Below are 13,267 nucleotides of genomic sequence, written 5' to 3'. Positions count from 1 at the left end.
GGGTCTTTTAATTAGTGCATAGCGCTGCAACCCTATTGTAATTGTTGAAACTTTGAGGGCTGGTAGTACTCACACCGTCTACAAAATCACCAAGACTCGCCCTCATCAGCCTGATGGGGGCGCTACAGAGGTCAAAAGTACAAAATGCCTCATAACTCCTAAACCGTCAGGCGTAGGCTTGACAGACAAAATGCATTCCTCGGATTTGCCAGGCGAAATTTACTTAACTTGTGCGAACTAGTCATAGGTTTTTCGCCTGATCAGAACCAAACTAGTTCAGCGAGATTCTCTGATTGTCAATAATTATCAAAAAACGTCCCTAAGGGCCTCCAAAACGTTCGAAGCCACTTTTACTAAAATCGCTATAACTCGTGAACGGATTGACATATTTTCACCAAACATGCACCAAATTTGCACACCTATGTAAGAGCTCATTCTGTGGTCGTGTGAAAAAAGGACATGGCGACCAGCCACTTGGTGGCGCTATAACAGGAAAAAAACTACTTCACTATTAGTCCGATTGACTTGAAAACTGCATGCAGTGTCATCAGCCACTGAAGTTTGAGCAGCTATCAGACAAGGTTAACGGAGGCCGATCGCAATGAAGCTCGCTGGGCCTGTTTGACTCGCGGCACTAGAGGCCTGTGAGAAATTCGAAAGAAATCGACCACCAGGGGGCACCTTCAGGTTTTTCATGGGCGTAAAGGATGTGTATTGAGTAATTTTTTTAAATTTTTTTTTTTTGTCAAATGGACTTTTTTTCAACAATCTTCATACCACATGGTAGAACTCCTCATTCTGAGCAACTTTACCTCTAGAACTGCCACTGTCCATCGAATCGTTCGTTAAATATTGGAGATTATTTCAAAAACCAACTTTGGCGAACTAGTCCTAGGTTTTGTGTCTCAACATCGATAACTGTTAAAAAGCTTTATAAACCATATATCTCCTATGGTTAATTGCCTGTATTTGCTTTAAATGGTCTTTTCCATCTATAGTCGAGATGGTTACAGGCTTGATAAATAGAACAATACCTTTTTACGCACGTGCTAAAAGACCTTAAAACGTTTGAACCCCGATAATTGCTGCTCGCAGCTATATTTTTGATTGTCTTTAATACTACCAGCTTCTCATTCAAACATGGGGGAGATAAAATATGTACTCTAAAACCATCTAAAATAGTACAAAGACTGTAAGGTAAACATTGTCATAGTAATCAACAGTGCATCATAAGCATTAACATGCAGTATTCATTGATTGTGAAGTGCTCTGAAACCGTGAGCCTGTCGAATAAGTTTTTACATGAACATGCAGCACTTAAATCATTCTTTTTTGATGTTTAATGAAGTTTAATCACATTAAGCCGTAATTTAATGATAACGAAGACCTTTATATCATTTACGATCATTATGTACTGCAGGGACCTTATTTGCACTCATGCTCCTAAACGCTTCACAGTTCACACATATCGATTTTTAGTCATAAATGCGAGTGAAATGCTTGTGCCGCTGAGCCCTGGATGGGTCGCAGATATGTATTTGAAGAACGAAGCCAACAAGTCTCGGCTGGCTGTATTGGCCAGTGGAAAAGACAGAGCAATGGCAAACCTTCACTCTTGTATGTGTGGTGTGGAAATGAGCAGAAAGTCAAAGACGAATTGATTCTCTGTCATTCAACTGCCATTGATTCATGAACATGTAGCTTTACAGATGCTGTATCATCTCATCTAACCTGAAAAGCCTGTAGGTTTTACTGCGTTTTACAGCACTAGAGCTCAGTTTGTTTGGTTGGTGTTGCAGACAGACACACATGAGTGCTGATTTTTGGTTTTAAAAGTAAAAGGATGAAAACATGACTATAAAACTAAAGCTGGTGCGTCTTTTCCTCTTGAGTCGTAACCAGTGCTAAACATCTGCATTCACTCTAATAAAGCACACATACTGTGGTTCTGAATCATTAATACAGTGTGAAAAGAGCCTTAAATCTGGTTAGGGTGAGTTCTGGTTTCCCACGACTGATGTAAGGAACAATCCAATGATCAATTCCAATTTGAATTATATAAACTGCATTTCTACAGTGTTTCTGTAGATGTAGTTTAATGAAATCTGAAGTCGTGTCATATATACAGTACAGTCCAAAAGTTTGGAACCACTAAGATTTTTAATGTTTTTAAAAGAAGTTTCGTCTGCTCACCAAGGCTACATTTATTTAATTAAAAATACAGTAAAAAACAGTAATATTGTGAAATATTATTACAATTTAAAATAACTGTTTTCTATTTGAATATATTTCACAAAGTAATTTATTCCTGTGATCAAAGCTGAATTTTCAGCATCATTACTCCAGTCTTCAGTGTCACATGATCCTTCAGAAATCATTCTAATATGCTGATCTGCTGCTCAAGAAACATTTATGATTATTTTCAATGTTGAAAACAGTTGTGTACTTTTTTTTTCAGGATTCCTTGATGAATAGAAAGTTCAAAAGAACAGCATTTATCTGAAATACAAAGCTTCTGTAGCATTATACACTACCGTTCAAAAGTTTGGGGTCAGTAAGAATTTTTTTTTTTTTTTTTTGAAAAGAAATTAAAGAAATGAATACTTTTATTCAGCAAGGATGCATTAAATCAATCAAAAGTGGCAGTAAAGACATTTATAATGTTACAAAAGATTAGATTTCAGATAAACACTGTTCTTTTGAACTTTCTATTCATCAAATAATCCTGAAAAAAAATATTGTACACAAATATTTTGTACAATTGTACACATTAAATGTTTATTGAGCAGCAGATCAGCATATCAGAATGATTTCTGAAGGATCATGTGACACTGAAGACTGGAGTAATGATGCTGAAAATCCAGCTTTGATCACAGGAATAAATTACTTTGTGAAATATATTCAAATAGAAAACAGTTATTTTAAATTGTAATAATATTTCACAATATTACTGTTTTTTTACTGTATTTTTAATTAAATTAATGTATCCTTGGTGAGCAGACGAAACTTCTTTTAAAAACATTAAAAATCTTAGTGGTTCCAAACTTTTGGACTGTACTGTGTGTGTGTGTATATATATATATATATATATATATATATATATATATATATATATATATATATATATATATATATATATATATATATATATATATATATATATATATATATATATATATATATATATATATATATATATATATATATATATATATATATATATATATATATATATATATATATATATATAAAATATATATATATATAAAATATATGTATATAGGTTATCTATAATAACCCTGTATTACACAGACTGTTGTGAAAGTTCTCCCACAGCACACGCTGAAGATGATGGTAGTCAAGTGTACAATATGCTGTTTATATTTGTTGTTCTCACACGCTTCAGCTGTTTCCTCCTACACAGTGGGAAATTGCAGCGACTGCTGCGCCCACCATGTGATAATCTGAGCCCAAATGGAGACTGATGCCTTGCCAGAAAGAATGTAGTGGGTGCAGTAGAGGACTGAGAGCTGTGTGGGGAAAACCCAGCGGCGGGTCACACCCAGGAGCTGCAAACAGCTGGACTCGTTCTGTTCTGGTCCTTTCCCCTCTGTGGGATTGAAAGTTTTATTTTTGACCAAATGTGTGTCTGCGCTGATCTTACTGATGCTCTTGCTGTCATTTGCATCCATATTATTTATTTATTTATTAATATTTAAAGTGGTGATAGTAGTTTTAATAACTAATAATATTAATAACGTGCAAACTGTGAATTTGGGTCAATGACGTGACGGGTCGTCCAAAGGCCTCAATAATAATAAAAAACAAAGATATGACATCCAAAGTATGTAAAATAGTACAAATATATCTCTTTTTATTTAATCCAAAAGGTTTTAATTATATTTTTCTACATATAAAGGTATTTTAAAGATTCTGAAATGTCAAAAGGTCATTCGGTTTAACCGTCCAAAGCCCGATACTGCCATTTCATTTGTGATTTAAAATATCTTAAAATGTAATAAATGTATATATTTTTTTTTATTCTGGCATGATTTTATAACATCATATATCAACATAGTGCAAAATGGTGTTAAAATTATGTGTAGAAGAATGAATGGAAAAATGAATTTCATTGATGTCATTCGGAGTAACCAATATAAAGAGACCATTCTGGATCAAGTCATGCGGTCAGTATCATGTGACAGGATGTGACATCATGCAAAGGACCACGTGATCGTAAAGTAACTCTCTCTTAACTATTTGATAAATTCATGTTTTCTCTTGATGTCCCGAAACATCAGGTCATTCGGTGCAACCGCTATAAAACATGGAAAATGTTGTAATATTTTAAAAACTTGGACTAAATATAAAATGTTTGATTGTTCTTTTGCTAGCTAGCTAGATATCAGCCTGTTAGCATTGATTGAAAATATCGTCATTTGGAGTAACCAAAAGTGTCATTCGGTAAAACTGAAATTTTGGTTAAACAAAATGACTTTTTGGTGACAAATTTGGTCCATCTTGTAAAAAATGACAAAAGCAGAGTTAATTAATTATAAAAAAACACATAATTTCATTTGTTAACACTTAATAAAACTTCAAAATTAATTGTCTCCATTATGTTTTTTTACACTTTTAAAAACTGTATTCGTCAGTGACCCAGATATGATAATATAAATTATTTAAATAATAATAATAATAATAATAATAATAAAAGTGGTTACTACAAATTTAAATAATTTTTTATAATGTATTATTTGTTAAAGTAGTAGTAAGTAGTAATATCAATAATGTCCAAATGGTTTATTTATGGTAATATAATATTGTATTATTGTTATAAATATTTACTACTACTTTAATAACAATATTAATAAAATGTAATAAATAATAAAAGTTATAATGTAATAATTATTAGTTATAATAATGTGCAAGAAAGAATATGGTAATACAATGCAATATTTTATTACTAATTTAAATAACTTATAATCAGTAGTAGTAATAATTATTATTATTATTATTATAAAAAATAATAATAAAAAATTTGTAAATTGTTTATATGGTAATATAATACAATATTTTATTTTATTATGTTTGTTATTGTTTAATATCAATTTATATTTTAACCTTTAATACTTTTTAAAGCATTTGTGCGGAGTGTACAGCTTATGTTTTGCCATATCCAATTAATTGAGGTAATCATGGACGGATTAATGGATTGTCAAATGGACTTCAAACAAACCTAAATCAACTGCTGAGTGATATCACATGACCTCGTCACACCTGATCACCATTGATTTCCCAGCAGTGTTCACTGTTAAACCCTTCTTTCTTTCAACTGCGTCTTCCATCAGATGGGCCTTCCCTGGAATCCTAATGAATTACTCCGACCTCAGAGTGCTTTTGTGATCCGACAGTGAAAAGCTTCTGGAATAGATCGCTGGTTAAAGATCCCTCTGTTTGATCTCTAATGGGAACTCCATCCCAAACGAACAGGCTTCGCATTTAAAGGAAAACACTGAGGCCTCAGAGGAAGTGTGTGTGTGTGTGTGTGTGTCTGTGTGTGTCTGTGTGTGTGTCTGTGTGTGTGTCTGTGTGTGTGTCTGTGTGTGTGTGTCTGTGTGTGTGTGTCTGTGTGTGTGTGTCTGTGTGTGTGTGTCTGTGTGTGTGTGTCTGTGTGTGTGTGTCTGTGTGTGTCTGTGTGTGTCTGTGTGTGTGTCTGTGTGTGTCTGTGTGTGTGTCTGTGTGTGTGTCTGTGTGTGTGTCTGTGTGTGTGTCTGTGTGTGTGTGTCTGTGTGTGTGTCTGTGTGTGTGTCTGTGTGTGTGTCTGTGTGTGTGTGTGTGTGTTAGTGTGGGCTGTAACCCCTACATTGCATTAGTGATGTGATCGTCCAGACGTACCCTCATCCGACCCAAAAACATGACCTAGTTATGAGCTGGCTCTGGATGTCAGGGTTTTTCCTCCATGTCTTTCTCTTCAGACTGTACGGGCAGCGTTTGGCACCGCTGGATGTTAATTACGGCTCCGCACAGAAGAGCCTTTGGCTTGCGTGTCTCTGGAGGGCGAGAGACAGAAGAGCCTCTGAAAGACTGCAGGAGAATGTTTTACAGCTGCGCGGGTGCGAATGACCGTCTCGCTCGGGTTATGACGGGTCACAAGAGCCTCGTAAACACTGAACATGGCTTTACATTTCACAGAATAGAGTTGGGTTTGTGTGTGTGAATATAGACGTATATACTGTATGGCCTGTTTATAGCAGTGCTGTTATAGTACTAACTTTACTAAAACTGACATGAAAATAAATTAAAGATAATTATATAAACAAGTGAAAAACTAAAAAAATGGGGAAAAAACATAAAACTACTAAAATTAAAAACTGAAAAAAATAAAAATACTAAACTGTTTATAGCAATTGGTTGCACATTTGCCCACGATTTTACTTCATTCTCTGAGTCCAAAATGTATTTTCGACCCAACAGCAATTTTTTAGTGGCTATAAAGCTGCATTATTATTTTAAATGCTATCCTTTAAAGAGTTTTTAGTAATTGACTAAGAGTCTAAGTAATTGAGGCACCTCAACATGTAAAAGCCAAAATAACAATAAAAAATAAATAAAAATAAATAATAATAATAATAATAAATAATGATAAAAATGTAAGTAGATCAACCAGCCAGAGACAGTCCATGATTTTCCTCCTGGACCGTTCTCATGTCTTTCCAAGCCGGTCCATGTTGTCGCCAGCAGAGCGGCCAGTGACGTCACGGACACGCTCACACTCATGTAATGTAAACATGTTATTGGCTTAAGTTCTTCACTGTGAGTGAAGACGACACAATTCTAGTTTTGAATACTATTTAGGACGGATAGTATGTGAATTGGGACACAGAAACAAAGTTCGCAATTCATAATATTTGTAAGGTCAAAGCAAACGAAAGCGTTCGGACACACTTGAATTCTACAAACAATGCTATATTTAAAGCAATATGGAGGAGAAACGGTTAGAGATTATGAGGAAAATGGGGTTTTGCAAGCGAAACGGCTCAGGGGTGTGTTTCCCGAAAGCGTTGTTAGTCAACTCTGGTCAAAAGTCCCATTGAACTCTATTGGTAACGACGGGACTTGCGGCCATAGTTCACTTTGGGAGACACACCCCTGGCCGAGCTGTGATCTAAGCGAAACACGATTTGAAAAAAGGGGAGGAGCTTCTAGATATATCCCGCCCTGTCTTCCTATTTCATTGGAAATTACATCAGCACAGTGAATAAAGCTGCACTTCAGTGGACCTTTAAATCAGTGGTTCTCAAACGGGTACGTGAGGTGATGAAAGCGGGTACACGAACAAAATGCTGAGTAGTTCATTTAACTCTACCATACCTTAAAATAATATTCAAACCGAGCATGTATTTCTAACTGCCAAAATGCCATAAATCCATTACATTTAATAAAATTAACACATCTTTTGCAGTCAAAAGTGACTGTATCCACAGAAGCAGCATATGATATATTGCGTGCCGAATCTGCTGCCTTAAATCACGCTAAATTACTGCCGTTCTCGACAATGCACCTTTGTAAAAGTGGGGATTTACACTTACTCACATGAAGAACAAATACAGACACAGATAATGGATTAATTTCGATTTAAGACTCAAACTTTCTCCGATACAAAAACATACCTTGTGAGTTCTTGTGTTTAATGATGATAACGAGCAAGAATGCAATTGTTCCCAAATATCCACATGACTGCAAAAGTGACATTATTATACAACAGGACAAAAAATAAAACATACATTTTAAACACAGTACTGTCAGTATTTACTCTATTTTGCAGCGAAAAAATATTTCTAACGAAAACCACAGCAGAACTACAACACACGAACGAATCGTGAGAGTCAATGATTCAATGATTCATTCACACCCACTTGCTTCGTTACTGAATGAATGACTCGATGATTCACTCATAAACAGTGACTTGCTGCCACCTACTGGCGGTTTTATTTAAAAGTTTTACCATCATTGCATATTTCTCTATTTAACATTTTTATTTAAAACATTGTTTATTTTATAAAGTTATTCATAAAGGTAAAAACACACACTGGAAAATCAATTTAGGTGACAAATATTGTCTCTTAATGGTAAAGGTGTGACTGCAGTCGAAGTGGAAGAGAGGGGGTACGCAGAAGGATGGTAATGCCTTCAGGAGGTACTGCACGCTAAAAAGTTTGGGAAGCACTGCTTTAAATAGTGGAGAAAGATGTTGTGTAACAGTGTATTGGATCCGTGCACAAACTCTTAAAGCGACAGCAGCCTAATATTCCCTCTGCTGTCTGTCATGTGCATCAAAGAACTTGAAGAAAAATAGATTTTCGTTTGTATATGATGTCAATTATAGTTTTTAGAAAGAAAATCGCTATCGGCAGGTCACACAAAATCGGAATCAGCCAAAAGAAAATACGGTTAATGTTAGGTGCTTCTGCACCATTATTATTCATGTCAGTTCACTCATTTTATGGGTTCGATTTGGGGATAGGGTTAGGACTATGTTTTTGGATGTTGGTCCAGGAACACATCTCACCTGGCAAAAACAGTGACCGTGTGTGTGTGTATCCAGATATATATCCACGCTTTCAGCTCCATTCAGTCCTCTCACTCTCCGCTGAATCTCAGATCCCACAGAATGAGATTACAGGAGGAATCACGCACACAGGCTTATCGCTTGGACTCTTGAGGACGAACCGTAGGCAGTTATCTAATCCCACACAAACTGCCCAGAGAGGTCAAACGTCACCGCTAGTGTCCCGGTTATCTTTACGCCCTTTCAGAAAACATGCGTGTTAAATGATATATGGTCCGGTTAAGCCTGATGATTTAAGCATCACTATTACTATTATCCACACTTGAGATTTCTGCTTTATTTCCTTATTGTGTCCTTGAAAGCATCCTCACATAAACTCTCAGCTCGTCCGCAGCACATGCCGCTCAGGGCCCGAGGCGGCTGTCTTTCCCCTGTCTGTGTCTAATCGAATTCATCACGCTGTCTGATCCGGAATGCAGGAAATTGGGAATGGTCTGCCAGCATGTGAAAGGGTGCGTGCTGAGGACATGTGTCTGCGTTATTAGCAGCGCCGTTACCTGCGCTGACACGCACTCAAGCTCGCCGCACCAGGATTAAGGGTTTTTCTGACCCCGGTTTAAAACACTTGAGTATTTGAGCAGCAGCAGGGTCAGATATGGATTATATTTTAGATTTGGATATTGCTCAGAGGCTCTGTTCATCCAAATAACAAGCTCATCATGCTCTAGTGTTTATTTTGGTTGCAGGCATGTCCCGAACACAAGAGAGAGCGCTCATTGTTCTAAATGTGCTGTAGTTAAAATCACATGGTTGTACAAACATTTTTAGAAATGTCATTTGGTCAGCTCTTTGCCTTGTTGTTTCAGGGGTGAAGCAGCTCCTCTGGGTTAAAAATATATATACACACACACACACACACACACACACACACACACACACACACACACACACACACACACACACACACACACACACACACACACACACAGGTCTGGAACATGATGATTACTTCTGATCTCCCTTTTGCTGCCAATTTAATTCAAACTAAACATAATACTGAGAACAGGTGGTGCATGAGGGAGAATGTGCAGGAGTGATTTTTATTTTTATTTTTTCAAGAAGGATGCACTGAAGTTTATATATATATATATATACATACAGTACAGTCCAAAAGTTTGGAACCACTAAGATTTTTAATGTTTTTAAAAGAAGTTTCGTCTGCTCACCAAGGCTACATTTATTTAATTAAAAATACAGTAAAAAACAGTAATATTGTGAAATATTATTACAATTTAAAATAACTGTTTTCTATTTGAATATATTTGACAAAGTAATTTATTCCTGTGATCAAAGCTGAATTTTCAGCATCGTTACTCCAGTCTTCAGTGTCACATGATCCTTCAGAAATCATTCTGATATGATGATCTGCTGCTCAAGAAACATTTATGATTATTTTCAATGTTGAAAACAGTTGTGTACTTTTTTTCAGGATTCCTTGATGAATAGAAAGTTCAAAAGAACAGCATTTATCTGAAATACAAAGCTTCTGTAGCATTATACACTACCGTTCAAAAGTTTGGGGTCAGTAAGAATTTTTATTTTTATTTTTTTGAAAAGAAATTAAAGAAATGAATACTTTTATTCAGCAAGGATGCATTAAATCAATCAAAAGTGGCAGTAAAGACATTTATAATGTTACAAAAGATTAGATTTCAGATAAACACTGTTCTTTTGAACTTTCTATTCATCAAATAATCCTGAAAAAAATATTGTACACAAATATTTTGTACAATTGTACACATTAAATGTTTATTGAGCAGCAGATCAGCATATCAGAATGATTTCTGAAGGATCATGTGACACTGAAGACTGGAGTAACGATGCTGAAAATTCAGCTTTGATCACAGGAATAAATTACTTTGTCAAATATATTCAAATAGAAAACAGTTATTTTAAATTGTAATAATATTTCACAATATTACTGTTTTTTACTGTATTTTTAATTAAATAAATGTAGCCTTGGTGAGCAGACGAAACTTCTTTTAAAAACATTAAAAATCTTAGTGGTTCCAAACTTTTGGACTGTACTGTGTGTGTGTGTATATATGTATATATATGTATATATATGTATATGTGTGTATATATATGTGTATATATATATATGTATATGTGTATATATATAAGGTTCTGCTTAAATTCAATTAAAAAGTAAATTAAACTTTGGTGCATCCTTATAATATATATTTGAAGATTTTTCTCCTTGCAACAGTTCATGGTAATGACAACTTTAGCGCCAATAAAAAAATCATAAAAGCTTCTGCTCACCAAAGCTGCTTTTATTTGATCAAAAATACAATGAAATATTATTCCAGTGTAAATCAGCTGTTTTCTATGTGAATATATAGTAAAGTGTAATTTATTCCTGTGATCAAAGCTGAATTTTCAGCATCATTACTCCAGTCTTCAGTGTCACATGATCCTTCAGAAATCATTCTAATATGCTGATTTGCTGCTCAAGAAACATTTATGATTATTATCAATGTTGAAAACAGTTCATATTTGTGTGAAAACCATCATACATTTTATTTTTCAGGATTCTTTGATGAATATAAAGTTCAAAAGAACAGCATTTATTTGAAACAGAATCTTTTGTAACATTATAAATGTCTTCAATGTCACTTTTGATCGATTTAATGCATCCTTGATGAATAAAAGTATTAATTTGACCCCAAAACTCATTGTTTGGAGACGTTCAGTAGATCAACAGGTTCATTAGAAAACACTCGATTCAAAAGAACTGATTCAGTTGAGTTCAGTTCAGTTCAGTTCAGAGATTCTTCAAAATCTCTCGTTTTGTGTTCTACAAAAAGTAAATGGTGACATTTTGAGTGACCGTTGCTGTAACATTTGCATGTTAACGAGTGTTCATCGTTCGGTGTGCTCAGTGCCGCAGGAGGCGAGATCTTCAACCAGTGTGTGGCCGAGAGAGACGAGGCCTTTAAAGAGGAAGACGTGAAGAGACTGATGAGGCAGATTCTAGAAGGAGTGGCCTTTCTTCACCGGAGCAACGTGGTGCATCTGGACCTCAAAGTGAGTTGAGATGGAGTGAAATCAGGCTTATTTAAAGGTGTCAGGGTTGGGTTTGACATTTTTGTGGGCTAAATACATTTGCGTTATTCACCAGAGCTACAAATGTGTAATTATACCAGCATTATAACGGTTTACTTCAGGAGCGTTTCTCTCTTCCAGCCTCAGAATATCCTCCTCACCAGTGAATCTCCTCTCGGGGACATAAAGGTTGTGGATTTCGGCCTGTCGAGGTTGGTAAGCAGCAGCCATGAGATCAGGGAAATTATGGGAACACCAGAGTATGTAGGTGGGCATCAATCCTATTTTTAATCAATCCTATCCCAAGCTTTATTTTTAAGAGTGTTTGGACTGAATGTAATTGATTTCTTCTATCATTTCAGCACCAGAAGTCCTGAATTATGAGCCAATAAGCACAGCAACTGACATGTGGTGAGTTGTTTTCCCACATTACCGTGATGTTTCACGTGACGTCCTCATGCGTCCCGATCACACAATAGACACTCTTTGTTGTTTTACCGTCAGTTTTATCATGGTTATCCTCAAGTGCAATTATTGGACGTCCTCTAAACAAACGGTGTATTCTCCAGTGAAAGGGCTTTCGCTCCATCAGTGCTGTCCGTTTCCCTCAGCTGTTTGGCTTCAGGATATATTATGCAAAAACATTTGTAGCCTAAAGTGTTTAATCAACAATACTGCTTTGAGAAGAGTCTATATTTGTGAACTAAATGTGATGATGTTGTTGAGGAAGCGGCATCGTTCAGTGCGTGATCCTCTCTCTCTCTCTGACAGGAGCATCGGTGTCCTCGCCTACGTGATGCTGACGGGAATCTCGCCGTTCCTGGGCGACGATAAGCAGGAGACCTTCCTCAACATCTCTCAGATCAATGTCAGCTACACGGAGGAGGAGCTGGAGCAGCTGGACGGAGCTGCCGTCCACTTCATCAAGTCCCTGCTCATCAAAGAGCCAGAGTAAGACACCGAACCGTCGAGAGATACACCACTGTATCAACAAGCGTGCGTTAAACTGATCAAAAGTGACAGTAAAGACATTTAGTACTGAAGATTTCAAATACATATCTAGTTCAGTCATGAAACTCTTTACATCTGCATGGCACAAGCTGATTGGCTTGAGATTGCTTGCTCTGGTTTAAATGAACAATGCTGCATGATCTGCATTTAAACATTCATAGATTAAGCAAACATGTGCACAGAATCATGTCTGATATAAGGAGTGAGTTATTAAACATGAGAACAGGTTTAAGTGACATTAGGTTTTGTCATGAAGGTTTGCATGTTACCCTGCGGTTTGCCGTTTTGTCACATGACCATATTTTTAGATAGGCTGTTTGAACACTGCAAGATATAAATAAATACATGCAGCACGCATGCTTGCTCAGGTGGTTGCTGGGAGTTATTTTCTCCTCTATTAGTATGCAGCGTGATATTGTTTAAGTCACACAGTGTGTGTGTTTCTAACTGGGCAAGTTTCAGCCGTTGTCGGAAGCATGCTTTAGTGTGTGTGTGTGTGTGTGTGTGTGTGTGTGTGTGTGTGTGTGTGTGTGTGTGTGTGTGTGTGTGTGTGTGCGCAGCAGATCTAGTCCTCCA

The 13,267-nt window shown here is 36.2% G+C and overlaps 1 protein-coding gene across 2 annotated transcripts in view; it reads left to right on the top strand.

Annotated features, from left to right (window-relative positions):
* stk17a (serine/threonine kinase 17a) overlaps positions 1-13,267 on the top strand; it is a 36,477-nt gene that overhangs the window by 20,133 nt on the left and 3,077 nt on the right. For both annotated transcript variants that reach the window (XM_048174953.1, XM_048174952.1), the window contains 4 exons: positions 11,518-11,662; positions 11,822-11,948; positions 12,043-12,091; positions 12,452-12,631. In XM_048174953.1, coding sequence (XP_048030910.1) covers positions 11,518-11,662; positions 11,822-11,948; positions 12,043-12,091; positions 12,452-12,631 — 501 coding nt within the window. The remainder of the gene's footprint in view (positions 1-11,517; positions 11,663-11,821; positions 11,949-12,042; positions 12,092-12,451; positions 12,632-13,267) is intronic.

The sequence above is a fragment of the Megalobrama amblycephala genome, linkage group LG22 (genome assembly GCF_018812025.1).
Source record: "Megalobrama amblycephala isolate DHTTF-2021 linkage group LG22, ASM1881202v1, whole genome shotgun sequence".
NCBI classification, from domain to species: domain Eukaryota; kingdom Metazoa; phylum Chordata; class Actinopteri; order Cypriniformes; family Xenocyprididae; genus Megalobrama; species Megalobrama amblycephala.
Note: the sequence above shows the minus strand (reverse complement) of the source record. Positions and strands in the feature narration are given on the sequence as shown.